Here is a 26,143-nt window from a genome sequence, read left to right as displayed (position 1 = left end):
GGTATTACCTCACACCTAGCAGATTGGCTAAAATGAAAGAAGGGGAGAGAAATGAATGTTGGAGGGGATGTGGCAAAATTGGGAAATTAATGCATTGCTGGTGGAGTTGTGAACTGATCCAGCCATTCTGGCTGGCAATTTGGAATCATGCTCAAAGGGCTATAAAAGAATGCCTGCCCTTTGATCCAGCCATACCATTGCTGGGTTTGTACCCCAAAGAGATCATAGATAAACAGACTTGTATGAAAATATTTATAGCTGCGCTTTTTGTGGTGGCAACAAATTGGAAAAGGAGGGTATGTCCTTCAATTGGGGAATGGCTGAACAAACTGTGGTATATGCGGGTGATGGAATACTATTGTGCTAAAAGGAATAATAAACTGGAGAAGTTCCAGGCGAACTGGAGAGACCTCCGGGAACTGATGCAGAGCGAAAGGAGCAGAGCCAGAAGAACACTATACACAGAGACTGATATACTGTGGTAAAATCGAATGTAATGGACTTCTGTACCAGCAACAATGCAATGACACAAGACAGCTCTGAGGAATTTATGGATAAGAACGCTACCCACATTCAGAGGAAGAACTGCAGGAGAGGAAACATAGAAGATAAACAATTGCTTGAATGCATGGGTTAAGACGGACATGATTGGGGATGTAGACTCGAAACAACCACACCAATGCAACTAACAACATTTTGGAAATAGGCCCTGAACAAGGACACATGTTACAACCAGTGGAAATGTGCGTCAGCCATGGGTGGGGGGAAAGCGGGGGGTGAAGAGGAAAGTAGGAGTATGAAGCATGTAACCATGTTAAAAATGAATATTAATAAATGTTAAAAAAAAATCTATCTCGTTGCCAACCTAGTGGTATTTTCCCAAGTTAATATGTTTTGTCTTTGTATATGAAAACATATGACAACACCAGTTGAAGATAGAAAAAAGGCATCAAGAACCCAAAGTCATTTCTATAGCAATATGAGACAAAGAGTAGGACTTGGCAGAATTCATTTATTTTTAGACAGAAGTTGGGGAGATTTATTCTCCTTACTGGTCCCTGTTATGATTAAAAATGATGAGGGTGGCCGAGATTAAAAGGGAGAATAGTATTTTGATAAAAGCCATCCTGATAGAGATAAACTGACCACGCAGCTGTAAGAAAAACCTATTCCAACCTCACCTCAGCCATTTACCTTCTTCTCTCCTTGAGCTCAGGTAACTAAAGAGGAAGTCCCAAGTCACTCCCCCTACTTAAAATAGTCCCTCACCTTTAATACGTCATCCAAAACAGGAAACCCATGAAACCCATTGGACCACGGGAAATGTAGTTTTAAGGACCCCCACAGGTCCACAGAAGTTTGTCAAACACTATATTGAGGTTCAATCCTTCCAAATAGAACCCCAGGTGATTTTACTAACACATTACCCCCCTGTGATCCTTTGGGAGATAAATCTCCCCAATGAATCAGGAAAATATAATCAAATTAGAGTTTACAATAATTTAGAGATAAAAGGGAGAAAGAACAAAACCAATGTTCAGTATATTGACATAAAACCATTAAGGGGGCAGTCCCCCTTTCTGGCATAAACTGTCCATTCAAAATAAATGCATCCAACCCCATAGTTCAGATCAACTGCGCCCCAAAGTTCAAATTGGATCTTCATGATCCAGTGAAGGCTCTTCAGGCATCTTTTGGTGCCTCCACCAAACAGGTTCGTTGTCTGGATTCTGGGGAGATGGCAAAATCCTTATCCTGAAATTACTTTCAAAGAATTTTAAACTTTACATTATAGATTATAAAACATACATTTCCTTCTGAGAATTAACATTACCCCCCTGACTTTACTTCGAAAGGAGTAAAAATTGACTTGCAATATAGATTATAGTTCAGACATTATGATTATAAAAACTTAACACACACCCCGCTGAGGAAAATATTTAACTAACACATTATCCCCTGAAAAAGTCAGCCAAGGATGCATGGCTAAGTGAGTCACAGGGGTGCATGAAATCAATTGGCAAAAGAAATAATAAAAAAATAAAAAGAATAAAATTCAAAAAAAAAAAGAGAAAAAATTAACTTGTGAATGAAATGTAAAATGTGCAAAAAATGTAGGGGAAATAAACAGGCCTTCGATTCAAGGCCCAATGAAAGCGATTTAAGCAGTATGCTATAACCCATTTAGGGCCAGGACTACAGAAAAACTGCCATTTACTCTATATATATATAGAGGAATAAGGGAAATGCCGATTTTTCCCTGCACCTTCTCAGGGAATGAGCCATTAAATGATAGCCAATCTTAGGTGCTTCACTAGGAATTTAAGTTGAGGGGACCCACGTCCTCTAAAGTTTTAGGAAAGACTGGGACTCCAGGACTCAAACTCCAATTTTCAAGCCCTTCAAGTATTGGCATAGAACTCCTGCAATTCATGCAGATTCTTTAGTCAAGTATCTGACCATGTGGTTCGGCACTTCTCCTGGAATCAGAGAGGCATTAAATCACAATCCCATAGTCTCAGGCTCAGGCTCAGGTATTTGCACTGAGCTTATTTCGCTGTAGAATAAAAAAAAAAAAAAAAGGATAAATAATGATTATATATATACTAAGAGCTAAGCCTGGAGGCAGAAGGTTCTAGATTCAAATTTGACCTCTGACACTTGTTAGCTGTTTGACCCTGGGCAAGAGTCACTTAACCCCAATTGCCTTGGAAACAATGTACTTAGTATCAATTTTAAGGCAGAAGGCAGAGGTTTAAAAAAAAATTGACAGTTCCCCTAAAAAATTGAAAACATTTTAATTTTTCTTTAAGGAAATATTAGAAAGATTATAAATGAGATTCTTTTTTTTGTTCCTAAAAATAAAGGATTTTATGGGCTACAACCAAAGCAGTACTCAAGGGAAATTTTATATTCCTGAGTGCCTATATTAACAAAAAAGAGAAAGAGGAGAGCAACAAATTGGGCATGCAACTAAAAAAAGAACAAATTAGAAACCCTCAGATAAAGATCAAAATGGAAAAATCCTAAAGATCAAAGGAGAAATTAATAAAATTGAAAGTAAAAGAACTATTGAACTAATAAATAAGACTAGGAACTGGTATTTTGAAAAAATAAAATAAAGTATTGGTTAATTTAATTCGGTGATGGCAAACCTATGACACACCTCACGCGTAGCCATTTTTGATGACACGTGGCCGCATACAGAGAAGTATAGGGCCACATGCCAAGGATGAAACATTTGCTATAGTGCAGTGTAGACACTCTGTACACTATACATGACAATTCTACCTATATTTACCTGATTTTGTTTATTAAATACAGTTATATATTACAATTATATATTTTTGTTCGAAATTATAGTGTTTTTCTCAAAGTGACACACCACTTCAGTTATGCTCAGTTTTTTGGGGAATTTTGACACACCAAGTTCAAAAGGTTGCCTATTACTGATCTAATTTAAAAAAGAAGAGAACCAAATTAACAGTAATTAAGAATGAAAAGGGTGATCTCACCTCTAATGAAGAGGAAATTAAGGCAATTAAAAGAAAAATCCTTACCTTCTGCCTTAGAACCAATACTATGTGTATTGGTTCTAAGGCAGAAGAGTGGTAAGGACTAGGCAATAGGGGTTAAGTGACTTGCCCAGGGTCACATAGCTAGGATGTGTCTGAAACCAAACTTGAACCCAGGACAAACTGGGTTCAGTCTCTAGGCCTGGCTCTCAATCCACTGAGCCACTCAGCTGCCCCCAATTAAGGGAATTATTAAGAGCTATTTTGCCCAATTGTGACAATTATACAATAAATCAAGCTATTCCCCAATTTACAAATGGTCATAGGACATGAATAGGCCGTTTTCAGATGAAGACATCAAAACTACCAATAATCACATTAAAAAATGTTCTAAATCCCTCCTAAATAGAGAAATGCAAATCAAAATAACTCTGAGGTACCACCTCACACCTAACAGGCTGACCAATATGACAATAAAGGAAAATAATAAATGTTGGATAGGATGTAACAAAATTGGGATACTAATGTATTGCTGGTAGAGTTGTGGATTAATCCAAATATTCTAGAAGGCAATTTGGAATTATGCCCAAAGGGCATTAAAAGATTGCATTCCCTTTGATCCAGCAATACCACTACTGGCTTTATACCCCAAAGAGATAAAAGAGATGAAAAATATTTAGACAAAAATTTCATAGCTACACTCTTTGTGGTGGCAAAAAATTGGAAACTGAGGGGATGTCCATCAATTGACGAATGGCTGAACAATTGTGGCGTATGTTGATAATACTATTGTGGTATATAAGAAATGATAAGCAAGATGGTTTCAAAAAAAGCTAGAAAAATCTGTATAAACTGATACAAAGTGAAATAAGCAGAACTTAGAGAACACTGTACATAGTAACAACAGCAATATTGTACAATGATCAACTTTAAAAATTGGCTACTCTGAGTAAGCAATGATCCAGGACAATTCTGAAAGACTTATGATAGGAAATGCTATCCACTTTCAGAGAAATAACTGTTGAATTGGATAGATGTGGAACAAAGCAGACTATATTTAACATCAATGTATTTACACAGTTTTATTTTGGGATTTTGGTTTTGTATGAGTGTGATCTTACAACAATGTCCTATGGAAGTATATCTTGCATTGATAATACATGTATGGTCCAGATCAAATTGCTTACCATCTCCAAGTGAGGAGAGGGAATAGAGGGGGGGAGATACTTTGGATCTTATAATTTTGGAAAACGTGTGCTGAAAATTATTACATTAATTGGGAAAATAAAATATATTTGAATTAAAACCATGTCATATAAAGAATGGCTAACAAAATGGGGATGAATATAGTCAAGGGGAAAAAAGATGAATTGGGGGGCATGAAAATTGTCTTCAAATATTTGAAGATATTTCCTTTGAAAGATTAAATTTCTTTTACCAGACATGAGAGGACAAACTTAGGACCAATGCAAAGAAGTTACTAGGGAATTCAATGGAATAAGTAATTTCCTATTAAAATAAAGTTCAAGAACAGTATAGATCAGTGGTTCCGAAACTTTTTTGGCCTACTGCCCCCTTTCCAGAAAAAATATTACTTAGCGCCCCCTGTTACATACTATCACCGCCCCCCTACAGTTATTCACTGCCCCCAAATGCACCTGTGGCCATCACCAGTCCCCCTGGATTGCTGCAGCACCCACCAGGGGGCAGTGGCACCCACTTTGGGAATCACTGGTATAGATAGTACCATATGATGTGAGCTCCACATCTTTGGAAGTATTCAATCAGGTACTGAAGCTATTGGCTACTTCTCAGAGATTCATATACTGAGTTGAGATTAGATGACCTCTGACATACCTTCTAACTCCAGAATTTGATAATTATTAGCAGATTTGGAAAGAGATAAAAATGGTGGCATCCTCATTTCACTTCCTCTCTAGGACAATATGGCAAAAAAAAAAATGTTTTTTAAAGATTACGTGAGGGAACAGTCCTGGTAGTCAACTAGATAATAAATCTAAGTAAATTAAGTCAGAAATGTTATAAACCTTGCTGCAAAGTATAAGGGGGAGCTAACCAAGTGCAACAAATACTGTGGGAACAAGCCCCCTCCCCCGCCATGGCCCAGGCTAACCAGATCCCATTAGGCACACAAGGCCCCAGCACAGCAATCAATAAAGTGGCATTTATTAAGTCCCTATTATGTACCAGGCACTGTGCTAAATGCTAGGGATATAAAAGGAAAAAGCCTGTCCATTCCCTTAAAGAGCTTACAATCTAATAGAGGAGAAAACATGCAAACAGATCCATACAAAGCAAGCTACATAGAAAATAAATAGAAATAATTAAAAGACATAGAGTTTATTCTCCCAACCTTGCTGCCTTTCCCTCCATTGCAGATGAATGCTGAACCTACATCTTCCACCCCTGCAGAAAGGAACCCAAAGCCCACTCTTCTCTCCAAAACCTTTCAGACAAAAAACAAAAAAAGAAGGCATACATCTGAATAGGACTTTATAAAAGTTAGGTAAGACAGAGCTCTAATGATTAATGAATTGGAACAGAAAGGCAGCTAGGTAGCAAAAAGGATCAAGTACCATATACAGAACAAGGAAGACCTAAGTTCAAATCTAGTTTCAGACATTTAATAGTTGTGTGACCCTGAACAAGTCATTTAATTTGTCAGCATTCATTTTCTTATTTGTAAAATGATGATATTAGCATATACCTCATGAGAATCAAATGACATAATATTTATAAACCACTTTACAAACCTTAAAGAACTATATAAACACTAGCTACTTTTCATTGAAGAGTTCACATTTCATATATTACAATTTAGAGTTAATGGAATTTAAATAAAACTTTTATCTTATTTTGTGGTGTTTAAGAAATAGAACCATGCCAAATGTTCAGAGTAAACCTAATTTCAAGTTTCAAGGAGAGCTATAGCTGTATGTTACATATTCCTTTTTGCCCCATCATATGCCAATAAAACTGACAACTTAAATGTAATGGATGAATATTTACAAAAATACAAAATGTTCAGATTAACAAAACAAGAAATAGAAGCTTTAATTAACACAATCTCAGGGGAAGAAAAATTGGACAAATCACAAATGAGCTCCCAAAAGGATTAAAAAACACCCAACACTAAATGGATTTACAAGTGAATTCTATTCAACATTCAAAGAACAATTAATTCAAAAATTATATAAGCTGTTTGAGAAAAATAGGAGGGAAAAAAAGGTACTACTCTAATTTCTTCTTTGATATAAATTTGGTCTTAATTTTTAAACTATGGAGAATCAAAATAAAGAGAACTAAAGACAAAAATCAAATATACAACAGTACTCTTTGGGGTAGCAATGAAATGGAAACAAAGCAGACCCTCACCAATTAGAAAACATGTTTAAAACTATGGCAAAAAGAAAAGGTTAATACTGTTCTGTTGGAAATGATAAATACATGAAAATCAGAGAAGCATGGGAAGATTTCTGTGAAGCAAAATGAGTAAGATGAAAAGAAGCAGAAGGAATAGAACAAAAAATACAACAATATAAATTCAAAAATCAATAAAAGGAACCTAAATTCTTGGGCAATTATGATAGCTCCAAAGAACTGATAATAAAACAAATTTTCTCTGGGCAGAGAGGAGGGATCACTAAGACAAATTTTTTTTTTTCTTACGTGTTTTTCTTTGTCACAAGGAAAGGTTCAATATGCTGAGGAAAGGGTTTTTAATGTTTTATAAAATAAAGATAAAAGGTATAAATAAATGTATTTTTTCTCAAAGAACATTAAAAATTCATCTCTACCATTTTAGTGCCTATGTGATCTTAGACAAATCACTAACTTGAAGTTTTCTTATCTACAAAATATGGGCATTAGACTAGTAATTTATAAGATTCCTTTTAATTCTAAATTATATGATCCTTGCTGCTTCCATATTAGTGAGGCCAAGGAAGCAATCAGCACACACTCCTCAGTCTACTCTTAAAGAGAGCACACAAGGAATAAAAAAGGGCCTCACATAATCCATTAGTGGCCCATCCTTTCATATTCTCTTTGAACAATATTCAAATGGAAACTGGGGTGGGGTGGAAGGGTGAAAGATAATCCTGGGAGAGAGGGATCAAATTACAACCTACAACTCCTATGGGACTCTTAGTAGAAACACCACTGGTATCTATCTAATTTTCTGTCCATCCAAAATCTATGGAATTCATTTGTGGAGGTTTTTTTCTCCCTAAATCTTTATCTTCTGGATTAGAATAAATACTACGTATTGATTTCCAGGCAGAAGAAGCAGTAAGGGTTAGGCAATTGGGGTTAAGTGACTTGAAAGCAATCACACAACTAAGAGTCTGAGGCCAGATTTAAACCTAGATCTTTCCCAAGTCCAGGCCTGGCAATCTATCCACTAAGCTACCTAGCTGCCCTCAAATTCAGTTATATTTATGAAAATATTCTGTAATTTTATAGAAATAAAAAAATGATTTTAGTAAAATATGTAGACCTCATAAAAAATTGACAAGTAGTAATATTAACTAAAGCTGTCTACATTGAAAATTTAAATAACCAATATTTAAATAAATAAAATAAATTTATTTTTATTTAAATGAAGCAAATTTAAATAAATGAATGAATGAATGAATGAATGAATAAATAAGGATAATTTAAAAACCAATATTTACATTAAAACAAGCTATGTAACAAAATTGAGGACAATCTTCAATCACATGAAACATCCATAGGAATGTCAATAACATACTAATATGAGGAGTTAAAGACAAAAAAGTAAATTAAATAAGGCAGATAAATAAAGAAATGAATGAACATATATGAGCATCTATAATATACAATATATGTGGATGAATTATGACTATTAAATGCACATATATACTACATGCATCTTAAATATGTACATGTATATTTACATGTAGAGTAATTATATGTAAAACTCATTGCAATTACAAAAAACTCAGGGCCATTAGACTTTTGCCATTATAAACATTATCCCACACACAACAGGAATATAAGTATATACAAAATACTGATAGAGATAGATGGATAGATGAGAGAGAGAGAGAGGTAGCAGAGAGATGATCCAATGGAGTGAGGAGAGTGTGGGGAAGAGGGTGAGGAAGGAAACACTAGCTGCTGAAAGAAATCAAAAGATTCATGTAAAAAGTGGTATCTGAACAGTTTTTAAGGAAATGAGGATTTTAAGAGGTGACAGTGAAGACAGCATACCTCCTAGGTCTTGATGATAGTCAATGCAAAGGTACAAAGATGGGACCAGGCACAAAGCCAATATTATTAAATTGGGAAATGGTCTCTTCCTCCAGAGCTGTAAGGATGTAGGTTCAAGTTATCTGAACATCACTTTTGAGAGTAAGACAGAAAGGCTAAGCAATCAGGGTTAAATAAGTAGCCCAAGATCACACACCTAGGAAGTATCTAAAGCCAAATTTGAGCCCAGGTCCTTCTGACTCCAAGTATGGTGCTCTATCTATTATACTACCTTAGCTTCTCCCACTTTAAATAATTCTTAAATTCCTCTTAAAATTAAATAAATCTTACCTTATTTTTCAAGTCACTTTTTAAAAAACATCAAATACCTTGTTTTCTTCTATTTTTTCCATTTCTTTATTTCATTATATTAATTTCTTGATGATTCATGAAGTGATTGATTTCTATTTGGTCTAGTCTAATTCTGAGAGAATCCATTACACTTAAGTAAGGTTAGCACTTTCTTGTTTAAGTTATTCTCTTTCCAATTTGCTCTTTGAGAAATTATAGCTCACTTTTTATCTCCTGCTTCATCATTTCTTATATCAGGGATTCTTAATCCTTTTTATGTCATGAATCACTTTGGCAGTCCAATGGAGTCTATGGACTCTACAGAATGTTTGTAAAATACATAGGATTGACTACCAATACACATGAAAGCAATAATATTGAAGTAGTTATTGCAATATTAAGAGAGCAAACTCAGGTGAAAAATCTTGTTTCAGTATTCATGCAATTCTTGTGAAATCCACTTTTTCTACTAAGTCTCTGTTTAACATTGTTATAGTGTTAGTTACTTCATCCTTCTAGTCTTATCTATAATAATTTTTATTCTGGCTGTTATCTTTGGTTTGCCCATCCATATAAGCTTTAGTGCCTTAACTGATGTTTTTTGCCAGAACCAGGTTCTGCTCCCTCCTAAACTTTTTGGGTATGGTAATCAGTCCTGTTTAGTCTCAGCTCTAGTCCCCTGGTTTGCCATCTCTACCTCCCAAGGTTCAGATTCCCTGGGATTTTTGAAGTTCCTAGAGCTGTATCTTCAGGGCTTCTCCATAGTATCTCAAGAAAAAATACTAAGGAACTCAGAACCCCTAAGGACATAAATTCTTTCATTCTGAATGCTCTCACACTGAACTAGTCACTACCACTGCTGACGGCTTCCAAAGTACTTGGCAATAGACTTCTGCCATCTTTCTCAAAAGAGCTTTCTGCTATTCTTGCGGTTACCAAGCACAGAGCCTTGAAGGATTCATTCCTCCAATTGTGCTTAGCAGCTGCAGACTTATTTCCTGGTGTTGGCTATATGGGTGGCACCTTTTCAACTTCCATTCTATTTGACTTTTTGTGCAATTCTGGGGTAGTAGAAATCACTTGCTATAGATTCTCATTGGATTTTCTATATCGCTATTAGATCTTATGTTAACTTCTGGTTTTTACTTCAATAGCTAATTGGAGAGTCTCTGTTCAGGCAGCCATTTTGACAGGAAATCTGAATTGTTTGGTTAAAATGTAAATGCTTATAGGTAAGTAGAGAGAAAAAGCTGGATAATTATACTGATAACTTACGGCAGAAAAGAATTTTTAAAATCTGGCAGTGACAGAGCACTTTAAGGTTCATAAGGTTTACCTACTATAGCTTATTTTATCCTTACATGATGTTTGTCTTACTTTTACACTTGTATTCCCAGCAGTGCAATGTGTACATAATAGGAACTTAACAATGCTTGTAAGATGATTTGAGGTAAGTACTGCATGTATTTTTGCATAAGAGGAGTCTCAGGGAGGTGAAGTGTTGTGCCCAAGTTCAAGTAGTTATCAGTGCCAGTGACAAGCACCAAATCCAGGTCTTTCCTCACTTCACATCTCTCTCTTCTGATAGGTTACCTATTCTCCCTCAAAGAATTTTGAATGCCATACTAAGGGGGCTGGATCTTATTTGGTAGGCAATATAGAACCTCAAATGGTATTGAGAATTTATTGACTATACCAAAAATGCAACTATTAATTAGTTCATGTCAATTTGTGAGGAAGGGATTAGTAAAGTGCCACAGAAATTTATTTATGCTTGGGCCTATACTGCTTCACATTTTTATCAATGACTTAGGTGAAGGTCAAATGACATGCTTAACAGATTTGTAGTTCACATATAGTTAGTTCATTAGAATGTAAGCTCCATCAATTATTTACTAAATATCATCATCATACCTACATTTATGTAGCCCTTTAATGTTTATAAAACACTTTACAAATATTTTGTTCAATATTATTCAATCATAATGCTATTTGCATACTTGCAAGGATACAAAGAATAACTTACAATGCAATATTAAGTATTATCAATAAATAGCAGGTCTGCATCACTTCATGTAGGGAATACTTGTAATAGCCTCCTAGCTATTCCATGAACAAGACACTCCATCTCTCGGCTCCAGGCATTTTCTCTGCCTGGAATGTTCTCCCTCCTCATCTCTGCCTACTGATTTCCCTAGCTTCCTTTAAGTTTCAAGTAAAACCTTATCTTTTCTAGTACCTTCATTCTGTCAGTTACTTCCTATTTATCCTCCATATAGCTGCCTCTATATGTTTGTTTGAGTGTTGTCTCCCACATTAGACTGTGAACTCCTTGAAGGTAGACACTGTCTTTGGTCTCCTTTTGAATCCCTAGGACATAGCACCATGTCTGTCATAGTAGTCACCTAAGAAATGTTTATTGATTGTCCTCTGCAACCAAAACAGACAGTGTGCCTAGCCATCAATGTCCAAGGACGTTGTTAGGATGTCAATGAAGAAGTTCAAATCCTCCTACTTTTATAAGTTCCTGGGGAGTAATGGGGTGAGGAGACCAGGACCAAGGGGCAGGAGAAAAGTGATCATGACTAGGTTCTTTTCCTCCCCCAAGAAATTCCTTCTTAAGAGCTTATCTAGAAAGCTTCCACTCTAAACTATTAGAAAATGAAATACTTGTGTTCTCAACTGGATTACTATTTAGAGATGATCCAAAATGCATTACCAAAATTCTCAACCAATATGAACATGCTTCCTATGAGGTTTAATTTAATTTAATGCCTTTCAAGGACTACTCACACTTAGAATAAACCCAATGACTGATAGATTCATGTTGAGACCCTATTTACTGATAGGGTCTCATACCTTTGACAAATTGTTCTCACTTGACAAAGGCATCAGCATTTTCTCATTTAATTTAAGTGAACAAAGTAATCTGACTGTCTCAATCACTCTTATACTAGCAAGGCACAGTATTCTTTTCCTAAGCCTGATCTTGTTCAATGATTTAAAAGATACTGATGTTATGCTTATCAAATCTACGGATGACATAATGTTGACGAGGATAGGTAATCTGCTGGATAACAAACTAAGATCCTAGAGGATCTTAACTATTTAGAAAAATGGGCAAATAAAGCAAGATGAGATTTAACTGACATGTTCAAAAGTCTTTCATTGAGCATTTTTTAAAAATTATAGTTACTGGATAGAAGAGAATAGTTCTTATGAAAAGATTCAGTTTTAGATAGGTGAGTTAACAGTATGATGTAACTACCAAAAATATGCAATTATAGGGCTCAACCAGGATGATGTCCAGAACAAAGAAGATGATATGTCCAATATATCATTCAATGACCACAATACATTTATAATACTATTTGTTTCAGGTGCCTTATTATAAGGACATTACAAACTAGCAGTCTTCCAGAGTAAGGAAACCAGGATAAAGAAAAGACTCCAAACTATATTAAAGAAGTAACAATAATTATTAGAAATAACAGTAACTATATAAAAGCACAACTATTCTGGAGAGCAATTTGGAACCATGTCCAAAGGGCCATATAATTGTGCATACCCTTTGAACTGGCAATACTACTAGATGTGAATCCCAAAGAGATCAAAGACAGGAGGAAAGGACCTAACTATCTAAAAATATTTTACAGAAGCTCTTTTTTGTGGTAACAAAGAACTATAAACTGAAGGGGTATTCATCAATCAGGTAAAGACTGAACAACTTGTGACACATGTTTTAATAGAATACTACTGTACAGTAAGACATTACAAACAAGATGGTCACACAAAAAACCTGGGAAGACTTATGTAAAATGATGCAAAGAGGGGATGCCCTTAGATTGGGGAATAGCTGAACAAACTGTGGTATCTTTTGGTGATGGAATAATATTGTGCTAAAAGGAATAATGAACTGGAGGAATTCCTTGTGAACTGGAAAGACCTCCAGGAATTGATGCAGAGCAAAAGAAACAGAACCAGGAGAACATTATACACTGATACACTGTGGCACAATCAAATATAATAGAATTCTCTACTAGCAGCAGCAGCAATTATCCAAGACATTTCTGAGGGACTTATGAGAAAGAATGCTATCCACATCTAGAGAAAGAACTGTGGGGGTAGAAACACAGAAGAAAAACAACTTCTTGATCACATGGGTCGATGGGAATATAATTGGGGATGTAGACCCTAGCACAAATATTAATAATATGGAAATGGGTCTTGATCAATGACACATGTAAAACCTAGTAGAATTGTTCGTTGGCTACAGGAGGAGGGTGGGAGGAGGATAGGGAAAGAACATGATTCATGTAACCAAGGAAATATATTCTTAATTAATTAATTGAAGTTTTAGAAAAATAAAAAAATAAAAATAAAATGACGCAAAGAGAAGCGAGCAGAACTAGGAAAACATTGTACACAGTAATAGCAATAAAGTATGATGATCAATTATACATTTAACTAAGATCTGGTCAGCATGGGAAAAAGAGAAAAAAGTCTATGGACACTGAGTCAGAGTCAGTCTGGCCTTGAGCATACCACACAAAGCACTCATAAAGAGAAAGGTCATGCATCTGGGCAAGAAGAGGTCTTAGACCCATACAATGATACTAAGATCAGAACAGGTGCCAAGTAATAGTTTTTTTCCCCCACTACTAGTCCCCACGCCTAAACCCAGAGTAGGCTAAGGACACCTGTGCCTTGGGGTGGCATTTAGGGCAAGAAGCAGTGGAAAGACCTAGACAGTGAATGAAATCAAAGTGATAGAAGGTTAAAATTTTTTAAAAGAAACAAGAGCTCTAGAAAAAAGAACAGAAAGGAAATTAACAGTAGAAACTTTGCCTGAGCAACAAACTCCACGAAACTCAAAATGGACCAAATAGAAGTCAATGATTCCATGAGACAACAATATCAAAGGGAAAGTAAAAAGACTGAGAAAAAAATTTTAATGATCATTTAAGTAAGCAACTTCAGTTTATGTTCACTGTTTGATGATTCTTTATAAATGTTGTGCTTAATCATGTTAACTTTTCAAAAAAATAAATATTATTAAATGTTAAAAAAATGTTGTGCTCTGCGTACAATCCCATTAGATAAGCAGCATTGTGTTAAGTTGTAACTATCAATTTAATAATAAGCAATAGTTCTAGTTAAGAAAATTGATTATCTATGTATGAGAATCAATAATCAATAATTGTAGCACGCTAAAAATGAATAAAAGAATTCCCTGTATATATCTTTGCCAAGGGTTGTGCATGCCTTCAGTATCTTGGAATACATCCAGGAGTTTCTGAGGCTATTATCTTATTTGACTTTGAAGCTACAGAATGACCCTGGCCAGTCTCATTACCACCATATTTGGAATGGAGGGATACATAATCTGCCCTATAGATAAGAAATTATGACAAACCTGGCCTACTTGTCAAGAGGGTGCCCTACCTCCAAGAGGGTGCTCATCCTCCAAAAGAAGAAAACCTTCGCAAGAAAGACCCACACACACACTTGGCAGACCCCCTCTAAACTAAATTTATGTAATCTGGTTCATGTATAAAAACTATTTCAGTTCAAAAGCTTAGGGTGTCAGACTATACTGGGGATGCCTGCAGATTACTGATATATGTGAGATGTGCTTTCAAAATAAAATCAGCTTTGCTCAGTATTTTTCTTTCATATAATGGAAGAAAATGCAAGGTATCATAGGAAAAAAATAACTGACCTGGAAAACAGATCAAAGTGAAAAAATTAAGAATCATTGAACTATTGTTAACACCATGAGGAAAGACATAGTTCAAAAAATATTAAAAGAAAATTGTCTAGCTATCTTAGATCCAAATAGCAAAGTAGAAATAGTATCACTTGTTACCTACTAAAAGAAAACACCAAAAAGAAAAGTCCCAGAAACAATATAACCTAAATGAAGAGATTCAAGACCAAAATAAAAATGATACAAGAAATCAGAAAGAAAGAATTCAAGTACCAAGAAGCCAGTCAAAATCACACCAGAGTGAGCAGCCAGATCAAAGAGTTTGGAATAGAATATTCCCAAAGGCAAAAGATATATAACTTTAAGCCAAGAATAACTTACCCAGCAAACCTGGATATAATCCTATTAGAAGAGGAGAAAAGGGGACCTTTAATAAAAGAGAAGACTATCAAGTATTTTTTATGAAAAGACTAGGTATGTGTAACACAAAGAGCTAAACACTAATGAACAATTATAAAAGACTAAACAAGGATAACTATTTACATTCTAATATAAGTGATAGACCCTAGGTTGGTAATCCACCAATCAAGTACTAAAATGATCCTCAAAAGTTAGAGGTGACAGTTTTTAGCATAAACTGTAGCCCCCTAGTAAGTGAGAATAGGTCCCAGTAAAATCACAGCCATAGCTTAGGAATTTCAAAGCACATAGTCTGCTCCCCAGCATAAGAAAAGCAAACTTTTCCCCTCCCCAAATACTAGATGTTCTTCCAAGAAAATTACTGATGCAGGAGTTCTGTGAGAAGAACAAACAGTATTCTATACAAAACTGGGTCATACGTTGACATGTTGAACTGACATGTTACCTATGATTTATTATCCTATAGAAAACTCTGTTGTCTCATTGTCTCCATCTTATAAATCATTACTATTGTTCCTGCAAAAGGCTTACCTAATCCCTTAGCCTATACCATTTTCTCTATAAAGTAAGTACCCCAAATCATTAAATTTTGTCACTGCCCAGCAAGAGGATGTCCGCATGTCTGATCTGTCAGTCTGGTGGTTTAACCCTCCTATAATCCCAGAATCATTTTTCTCATCCCAGTTCGTTAATCCATGAATAATAATTCATCGAGCAGAACCTGACAATAAACTTAGGCCTGATCCCTTCTAAATGATGTGAACTCCAACTGATTATCCCCGAGTCTGGTTATAAAGTGCAAACTGGCACTGTATAAATGACTCTTAGCAAATTTTCCTTTTATATAAAGTAAAACTGATATCCCATATAATCAAAGTAAACTGGCAACTGAAACCCCTGAAATTTGAATGTGCCATATCAGTACTCCACTCAGTATTCACTCTTTTCCTTTCTTCTGATCTCTTTCATCCTGAGCCTCCCAATTTACTTCTCCTTGACCCCCAGGACCTTTCGGTTCCCCTTCTCCCTCCATAATATTCTCCCATTGAGATCTTTCTAGAAATCACCAACACCAATACCCCTTTTGCCCTCTCTTCCTCTAATAAAGCTTTGCAATACCACCACCTCACTCTCACCTCATTTGCCTCCAATCAAACCCCAATCAGTAGGACTGACAATGAGAAAATGGAGAAAATGTGTCCCCTTTGAACCCTAACATCAAGGATCACAGAGGGAGTCTAATTAGAAGTTCTAAGAATGATTCTATTACGTCTTGATCATAAGAATGGAAAGAGGTGAAGAGGAGGGAAAGGGAAAGAAATAGGAAAGTTAAAGAAAATTATCTCATAGAATCCAGATGCCCAAAGATACGTCTCTATAAGCATAGAAGAGTTGAAAGGGCTAACACTTCAATCTTACTCATCTGACCTAGTCAAAGCAGGAAAGAACACATACATCCCAACACACAAATTGGGGGTTTAGATTTGGAATACATTTCAATCAAAAGGGAAATAGAAGGGGAAAGGAACCAGGAGAAATTAGTGTGAAAGTAGGGATCAGCCTTAAGCAAAACAAATTCTAAGAATATATTAAAATATTGATGGGCTCTTTTTGAGGTGGCAAAGAATAGGAATCTGAGAAACTGTTTATCCATTGGGGATCAGCTAAACAAGTTATTTTATATAAATGAGATGGGATACTATTGTACTCTAAGAAATAATGAAGGGGATATTTCAGAGTAACCTGTGAAGACTTATTTATGAACTTAAGCTTAGTTAAACAAACAAAATGAGAACAAGGTATACAGGTATATAGTAAATAAAACAACTTTGAAAGAATTAGTAACTTTGATTAGAAAAACATCCAACAATGAATCCAGAGGACTAATGAGGCTACCCATCTCCTAATAAAAGAGGTAAATGAGTCAGAATGCAGAATGAGATATATTTTTTAAAGGACATAACTAATGAGGAAATTTTGCTTCACTATACATGTTTGTGTAATGGAAGTTTAATTTTTCTTTCATTCTTTCTTGGCAGGGAAAAAAGAGATGACATTCACACCAGCTATCTTTTCATTTCCCACTGTGAGGTACTCCTTTGACTTATCCATCATATCCCCAGGAACCTCATCATCCTTGATGACCTTGTTTTATGGAAACCCCAAATCTACCCATTGTCCCTGGGGAATTTGACTTCCGAGTTCACAGATTGACCCTCCTCTTATTTTCAACAATAGACCATTACATATCCATTAAGAACCCAGAATAGGAGTGATAAAAATACTCAAACCTTAAGTACTCTTTTTGACTTCTTAGCCTTTCTTAAGTCACCCTCTGGTATCCCAGCCTCAGGCTACAACCTCTTTCCCAAGACTCCTTGTAACCAGTCAATGAGTGTTTCCTTTCCTTCATTCCCCAGAGTATATATAAGACCCCATGTTCTTAGTACATTGGAAAATTCCATTTCCAGGTTCATTTTCCCTGAGACAATGTTCCCAGAGTCCCAAAGCTTATCTTTGTGTGGTATTTTGCTTATGACTATATGTGGAGGCCCTTGTCCTGATTAAAGACTTGTTCTTTCTAACTACTTTGGTGATACTGTGGTTTTCTAAGCTCACATCCTACAAAACTATGTCAGTTCTGATGCTCCATCTCCATCAGTACCCTTTGCCCTAGAACCATTCTGATCCTCAGGCTGAGTAAAGTGCTCCTCCCATTTAGGAAGAACCCCAGGGCCAGTGACCTCTTCATTTCCCACCCAGCTGCATTCTTCTAGACTTCATGATGCTTCTGCCTTCCCTCCAAAGAATTGTAAACTCCTTGAGAGCAGGGACCATCTTTTTTATATTTCTATCCTTAGTGCTTAGTTCAATGCCTGGCTCATAGTAGGCACTTAATAAATATTTAATGACTAACAAAGGCAGATTTTTATTGATTGAAAATAAATACATACATATAAATTATATATATACAATAATTTAAAGAAGTAACAGCTGATATTTGTTCTTATGAGAAAGGGGGGGAAACAACAGTGAGTAAAGGATAATTGAGTTCTAATCTCTGTGAAATGTTCTTTAGAGGCAGGTTTGGGCTTATTTCTTTCTGTCTTATATGTTGAAGGAGGACCAATAGGTGGCAATTATGAGACATTTAAATTTAAGCTTAATATCATCAAATCTGAATTTAGAAATACATAAATTTAAAAAGTAAAATTAAAACTCCATTTACCCAAGTAGTATGTTTAATTATACTAGCATTTGTAGTAGCATAATTATGTGTAATAGTAACATAGTAATATAATTATAACATAGAATATACAAAATGAAGTTTTAATCTTTTTCTTAAAGTTTTTGCATAGATTTGTATCCTTTCAGGACTCATAATTTTAACAAGTTCACTGTTGAAAATGTGGTGCATTGAATAAAGATAATGACTGCAAGGATCATGTTTAGTAACCTTGACTTCAGAAATGCAGCCTTTGAACTGGAAAGCAATTTATTCTATTTCAAAAGCAATTTTCCCATTGTGTTATGAAATTTTACCTCAGTATTTAAAAACAATAAGATAATGAATAATGGATTTTTTATAGCCAGAATTAGGATAAAATCTTAGTTTCTTTGTTGCTTGGTGTCATACATACTTAATTGGTTTGTCACTCATGGGAAAATCAGTTTCAGGCAATTAAGTGTAATCCTAGAAACTTAAAAAAAAAAAATCCTTGCAAACAATTGAAGAAAGAAGCCAAAAAAAGAAGATATCAAAACTCACAGCAAGAATGCCACTAAAGGAAGAAATCTTGACTAAAACATGGCTGCCTGGGGTAAAATAGTAATAATATTTAACAACTTACAAAAAGAAAATCAAGTGTTCGAAAGGCTATAATTTAAATGGATGTGATATTGGAAATTTGGGGTTCATAAATGAAATACAGCTATTTTAAATTCACTTTGATTCTAATCAACCTAACTTTAAATTCTTTAAATGCTGATAGATTGAACATTTCTGAGCAATTAATTAATAATAAAAGGGAAAATTAAGTTTCAATTTTGCCTTTCTATAATGCCTGCCTGAGAAAAATATTTTTCTTGATTATATATAAGCACGAGAATCTTATTACTTAGAACAAAACCCAACATAATAAAAATCCTAAAAGCCAAAACAACTAAAACCACTCAGTAAGGAAAAATAAGTGTATGTATCCCTATAACAAATTATAAATTCTATCTCCAAAATTCTAGCTATTTTTTATTTCAAGGATATTATGATGTAATTTTGATAATACTCTTTTTTATAGCAAAAGAAATCAAGTGCCTTTCCAAAAAAAAAAAAAAAGCTGCACCTAAATTTCATTATCTATAAAAATAGATGAGTCTTCATCAAAATGCACAAGAAAACAAAAGGTTTAGTTTCACTGCTAGTTCTAACCCAACATTTCCTTCAAATTCTTATTTGGAAAGGAAATTCTAGGTTCAAATCTCGTCTCTGCCACTTGCACTTTTAAATAAGTCACTTCTCACTCTAACTCTCAGGTTTCTCATGAGTAAAACAAAGGAACTGTCAACAAAATTAAAAAATTATGAATAAACATCAGCAAAGAATTAACAATTTTTTTTCTTAAACCCTTACTTTCCACCTTAGAATCAATGGTTCCAAGACAGAAGAGTGGTTAAGTGACAATGGGGGTTAAGTGACTTGTGCAAGGTCACACAGGTAGGAAGTGTCTGAGGTCAGATTTGAATGCAGGGCCTCCTGTCTCTAGGCCTGGTTCTCTATCCACTGAGTGGATAACACTATGGGCACTTAGAAAACCCCAGAGAATTACGCCATTTGGTTGCTTCATCAAGGTAGAATTGAAATGGATAAAATTTTAGGAATAGTTAAAATTGATTACTTTAATGATTTATTTAGTGAAAGTTAGTCCTAATTGTTGACCAAGCCCAGCAGATAATTTAAACTAATATGCTTACAGATCCAGTTAACTATAAATTCAGCTAAGAATGAATCATTTAGTAGCATATATATTAAAGTAAGAAATATATCTTTGTAGGAATAGGAGTAGATACTAAATTAAGTAAAAAATGGTAAGTTTAAATTCTCCTTTCTGATAACGGAACTAAAGGGAGACTGTCATTTTTTTTTTCAGCAACACCAACAACCTCAAGTCCCTGCAATAATTAAGTCATGGTCAGTATCAAGTCCTTTACACAGCACTGAACTCCTGAAGCCACAAAGTTCTCATGACACCCCCCAAAAAAGTTGACAACTAGCAAGACCCTTCACCCAGCTGAAAATTTCGCATAATAGCAACTCTCGTTATTTAATAAGTCTTTCTTATACAGAACTAGGCACTTTACAACTTTTCTGAAGCTTATCATAGCTACCAGCATCACTACTCTTGTGCTTTTGGGGCATTATTAATAACTAAAGAGTGTAAATGAAACTAGCAAAAGCACTGCTTCAGAGTGGACTCAACTTGTTTACAGGCCAGAAATCCAAAGAAATGGCACAGATTTAGTGTATTATTAAAGTTTTTTTTTTATTTTATTTACTTTCTGACTTCATTTTTGTCAATTGCATATACCTGAACTCAGTGCACTGAGTATATGTAGAATCTGTTCCTACTGTACTAGAAAAACTGAATGTAAGAACCATTTCCAAAACTTTGAAAAGATTAACAAAATTGATAAACTTTAGCTTTCTAAATAAAAAATGATGCTGAAAAATCACACAAAAAAAGAAAAAATTGTTAAAACTTAAAACATAATTATTAACATATGGAAAACCAAGAATTTAAAAGAAATGATGGCTTACCTAAAAAAAAAAATACCTAAATGAACAGACCATGGAACTGAGATATTACATAATCCAATCTCAGAAAACAAAATGGAACAAGCCACAAAGAAACACCCAAAAAGGGGAGGGGAAGGAGGAACCTTAGTCCAAACACACTGATTGGGAAATTCTATTAAAAACTTAAAGAGCAATATGCCACAAAAAAAATTTTCTAAAAGTGAAGAAAACATTGTTAAGACTTCTTTACATGGTAAAAATTAGTGTTTCAGAAAGGACTATTAACTAAATGTAAACTTAATAATAAAAAAAGAATGCCTGAAGTATGGTGGCAACAATTGTTTTTTTAAGTTATAATATTTTATTAAAATAGCATATTCAACCACTGTCAACCAAAAATATATTAATTTTTATTTTTCCCAGAGTACACACAACACAATAGTAATTTAAAATATCCTTATCCATGATAATCAAGGAAAATATCTCCAGTTGAAGTGAGCAATAAAACTAAAATCTTGGAAATTTTCCTAATCCAAAGAAACATAAAGTTTTCAAACAATATTCTTATATATACTCCTGTAGACTCAATCTTAGTATTTTATTTGCCCAACAATGTTGTTAAACTTCTCATGCATAGTACAACTATGGGACCCTTATTTTATAAATAAAATTGGCATTTTTCAATCCATTTATCTTATTTTTCAGCTTCACAAAGAAACCAGTATATAAAACCAATATATAAAAAAAAAAAATTCAGAGACAATCAACAACAAAGAATCTTACAGCAAGATTAAAAATTTGAAAATATTCAAAGCTATTTCTATCTTTACATAAAAGTCAGATCTCTAAAAGTATAAGGCAAGATTTGCAGATCTGTGTATGTTAGGGAAGGGTTTAGGCACATTATTTCTTTAAAGCAAAGTTCAAAATAAAATTCCAGTTTGCTCTTCATGACACCTGTTTAAGTCTTTCTTTTAAAAAAAGGAAAAAGAAAAAAGTTATATCCTCTCAAATGTAAAAGAGGGAATTCTATCCAGAAAAGCAAAATTCTTCCTTGTGTTATATCATGTCATGTTCAACTTTTTCTTAATCTTAGCAGGTTTCGCTTTGGGGATGCAATGATTATTTGCTTGGTATTTGAGTTCTTTATGGAATTAGTGAACTGCCTTATTTAAAGCCACCTTCTTGCAAAAGGGCCACAAGTTCCCACCCAAGCATTAGGTTAGCTTTTTGGATGTTTTCTGTGGGTTATGCTTCTGAGAGAAACTGGATTTTACTACTGCTACCAACAAGGTTTTTAACTAACAGAGCAAATTCTAGAATTGTGTGCTCTGGGTTCCCCAAACTGACAGGGCTACTTAACATTGCTGTTTTATTAAGGCCACCAGACCATTTACTAGGTCACTGACATACTGGAATGCTCAAATCTGAGTTTCAGAATTATAAACTATGAGTAGCTTCCCTTGAAGAGCTTGCAAAATGAAGTTACTGATAACTCAGCCAGCACTCATATACATTCATGGTCCAAAACTATTGAAGATTCCAGCAACTCTCACTTCAACCCTTCTCTGCTTCATGTAAGGCATAACACATGGTCTCTGCCACATACTTTGCTTCATCATAAGACACTCTAGGTCCTATTGGATTCACATGGCCCCAATAATCTTCTGATTAAGAGAGAACTTCTGAATCTCCATTTACTTCAGAGTTGGAGACTAGAAGATGTGCTTCAACACATTTTGCCAAGTTTAACATATTTAATGTACCAATTATGTTGGTCTTTAATGTCTTGATAAGGTTGTACATGTAGTTTGGAGAAAAAAGGGGACATTAGATGATAAATCTGGTTCTCTTCAATATAGAGGGGTTTTATATGATGGTTAATTATCTCAAAGTTTTCATAATCAATCCAACATTCCATATTTCTTTCATTCTAATATGATGATAACAGTCAGTCAAAAAACATTTATTAAGGGGACCACTGGGTGGCTCAGTGGATTGAGAGCCAGGCCTAGAGACAGGAAGTCCTACGTTCAAATCTAACCTCAGACATTTCCTGGCTGTGTGACCCTGGACAAGTCACTTAACCCCCACAGCCTAATCCTTACTGCTCTTCTGCCTTAGAAAGTATTGATTCTAAGAGACAAGGTTAGGGTTTAAAAAAACACACATTAAGCACCTACTACATTCCACACTATGCTAAGCAATGGGAATTAAAAATGGGGCAAAAGGCAGTCCCTGCCCTCAAATAGCTCATAACAAATGGGAGACAAAAGAAGTAAAGCTATCCGCTAGATGAATAGGAAACAAATCAAGAGGCAGAAGGCACTACAATCAAAAAGATGGGGGGGGGGGGAAGGCTTCCCCCAAGGAAGATAAGATTTTTAGCTGGGATCTTAAAGAAAGTCAAGTTGAAGAACATTCCAGGCATGGGAGAGCAGCAAGAGAAAATGTCCAGAGATGAATGATGGAGTATTTTGTCAGAGAAATAGCAAAGCAGGGCAGTGTTGAAGAGTAAGGTATAAAAAGACTAAAAAAGCAGGAAGGGGATAGATTACACAGGACTTTAAATGATAGAGAATTTTGTATTTTTTTTAGTCATGAGTTTGAGTATGGAGGTAACATGGTTGGAGAGTTCCAATAGTTACAGTCCTCTCTGTCAAAAGCAGAGCAGTTAGAAACTGCTAGGGATGAGGATGAGTGAAAAATGGGAGGTTTTATCTTTGGACATCAGAATACAAGGAAGATAAATCAATTCAATTCAATAAACATTTCTTAAGTGCATAATCTGTGCCAGGCACTGTGCACAAGGTGTGTGTACAATGTAGAAGCTCCAATCCTAATACCCCTTCTAAATAAAACTTAAATGAATCTAATTGTACCTGGACTGAAAAATACCTGGTCCTTCAAACTGAAGGTAAAACAGAGATGGGATAGCAAATGCCCCTCAGTCCATCTCAAATCTCAAAAGGGAAGAGGATTAATGGTGCTTGACGTTGGCCAGAAGCCCTACTCGGAAAGGTTACCTAAGAACATATCTAGAGGTATGATCTGAGCCTATAATGAATTAATATTTTGTATCTTCAAGTCACAGACACAAATCTACACATCAACAAAAAGTGCAACTTACTCACCAGGAAAGGTACTGTAGTAGATAACTCATTACAACAAAAAATTATGATTATGCAGTAACAAATTGAGACCTAGGTAAATAATAAAATAATCTAGCTTAAAGAAGTCAGTAGAGTAGCCACTGCCAAAGAATTTTTCCATTATTACTATTACATGCTTCTCCCAATCCTTTCTCAGAAGAGGAAAAGGACATCAACAGAAAAATCACTGATGGTCATAAACATAAAGCCCGGTTCCATTATAGGTTGGGATTCTAACTAAGAGATGCCTACAAAAATTCATTCTGTTAAGATTTGCAAACTGAACTCTGTAGAGAAAGATTAAAATTTTATAAAGTAAAATTATCAACTCTAAATGCAATTTCTTTCTTTTTAAAAGTTTCTTGTCTAATTTAGCTTAGTTTATCATCTAGTTTCATCTACCAAAAAATAGTCAAGTTATAAAGTATGAGATATAAATGACGTAGTATAGGAAAAGGGCAGAAGGTAACAATAGGGTGAAAAGAACATTGAATGGATTAGGAGTCATGATTAACAGCTGATGTGCCTGCCTCACACAAGTCATTTTAACTCTTTTAGGTCTCATTTTTCTTAACTACAAAATGAAAGGTAGGTTTCTCTATGGTCCCATGAAAATCTAAAATTCTATTGGGAGGGAGAAGTAGCATTAATCTGCCACCAATCATTGTGGACCTCAAAACGTTAGTTTACCCAAGGGACTACGAATTATCATTCTCATAATCTACTTTGTTCTCTGAATGCATTTCACAACTACAAATTGCTAAATGAAAATAATGTCTCCTTTTAAAAGCTGAGAAAGGTGAGAAAACACTCTTCAATAACTTTACCATGGCCTGGGTATTTTTTATGTACCTTTTTCTTTTGGGCGAAGATATATCGAATAAGAAAGTGTTTAGACATAACTAATTACTTTATTTAGATTCATGGCAAATATATTCGTAAATTCAGCCAAAGGGAACCAACCATTTATTCTTTGCACTTGCCACTTTTTCAAAATCCTTTGCCTTTCCGAAATTATCCAAGGAATAGCAAGGTTAGGGCTGGATTCACCAATACAGAAATTTCTGAATGCATTCACCGTTTCCAAAACCTTCCTCACATAATATCCCAGAGAAGAATTTTAAGTATTTACACATAGCACAAAGCATCACATAAACTTCCCCTTCGGACATATAGGGGCTTAATCCCACCAGCCATGCCCTACCCGTCCCCACTCCCCGAGTTAAATGAATTAAGTATCACTAGCAGCAACATCCTGGCCACCTTCACCTCGGAACTCAGGGTTCAAAGCAAAACCAAAGCAGGCCTAGCAGCACCAGCACCGAAGGAGGCAGGATGAGAAAGTAGGCGGGAGGGGGTGGGGGGGAGTGTAGGGGAGGGGAGGGCGGTGGTCAAGGGCGGGCCTCCCCGCAAGGGTCGGGTCGGAAGGCCCCGCCCCGGGGATGCTCAGGATGGACCAGGTGAGCGCCAGCCCCCGCTCCCACGCAAGGACCCCGATCGTCCCGACCTCGGGCATCACCGGCAGAAGTCTGGGAAGAAGGGAAATGGGAGAAAAGGAGCCGCAGCCAGACCTGCGGGTGAGGGTGGAGGGAAGGGAAGGAGAGAGGGGGCATATGCCTCCGCCCTCGCGGTTACCTGTTGTGCCGCTCGCCCCCAGGCCCGGACCCCGCGGCGCTGTAGTAGGCCGCTCTTTTGCGGTTAGCGGCTACCGCCGCCACGACGGCGCTGCGCACCGGGTACAGCGGGATCTGGTCCGCCATGTTCCGGCCGCCCCCCCCCTCCTCCGCCGCCACCTCCTCCTCCTCCTCCTCCTTCTCCTCCGTCCCCTCCCCTTCACCCCCACTCCCCCCGCCTTCCTCCCGGAGCTGGGAACGGGCGCGTCACTCGCACGCGCACGCCTTGAGGAAGTTTCCAATGAGAACGAAGGTCCCGCCCTACAGCCTCTTTCCTGGTGACGTCACGCGCCTAC

The 26,143-nt window shown here is 35.9% G+C and overlaps 1 protein-coding gene across 1 annotated transcript in view; it reads right to left on the bottom strand.

Annotated features, from left to right (window-relative positions):
* ATP9B (ATPase phospholipid transporting 9B (putative)) overlaps nt 1-25,934 on the bottom strand; it is a 506,373-nt gene extending 480,439 nt beyond the window's left edge. The window contains exons 1-2 of the mRNA XM_044683481.1: nt 25,810-25,934; nt 25,578-25,703 (exon numbers count right to left, since the gene is read on the bottom strand). Coding sequence (XP_044539416.1) covers nt 25,578-25,703; nt 25,810-25,934 — 251 coding nt within the window. The remainder of the gene's footprint in view (nt 1-25,577; nt 25,704-25,809) is intronic.
* Nucleotides 25,935-26,143: the final 209 nt, after the last annotated feature.

Source organism: Gracilinanus agilis, chromosome 1, assembly GCF_016433145.1.
Source record: "Gracilinanus agilis isolate LMUSP501 chromosome 1, AgileGrace, whole genome shotgun sequence".
NCBI classification, from domain to species: domain Eukaryota; kingdom Metazoa; phylum Chordata; class Mammalia; order Didelphimorphia; family Didelphidae; genus Gracilinanus; species Gracilinanus agilis.
The sequence above is the reverse complement of the archived record's forward strand: the minus strand, read 5'-3'. Positions and strand labels throughout refer to the sequence as shown.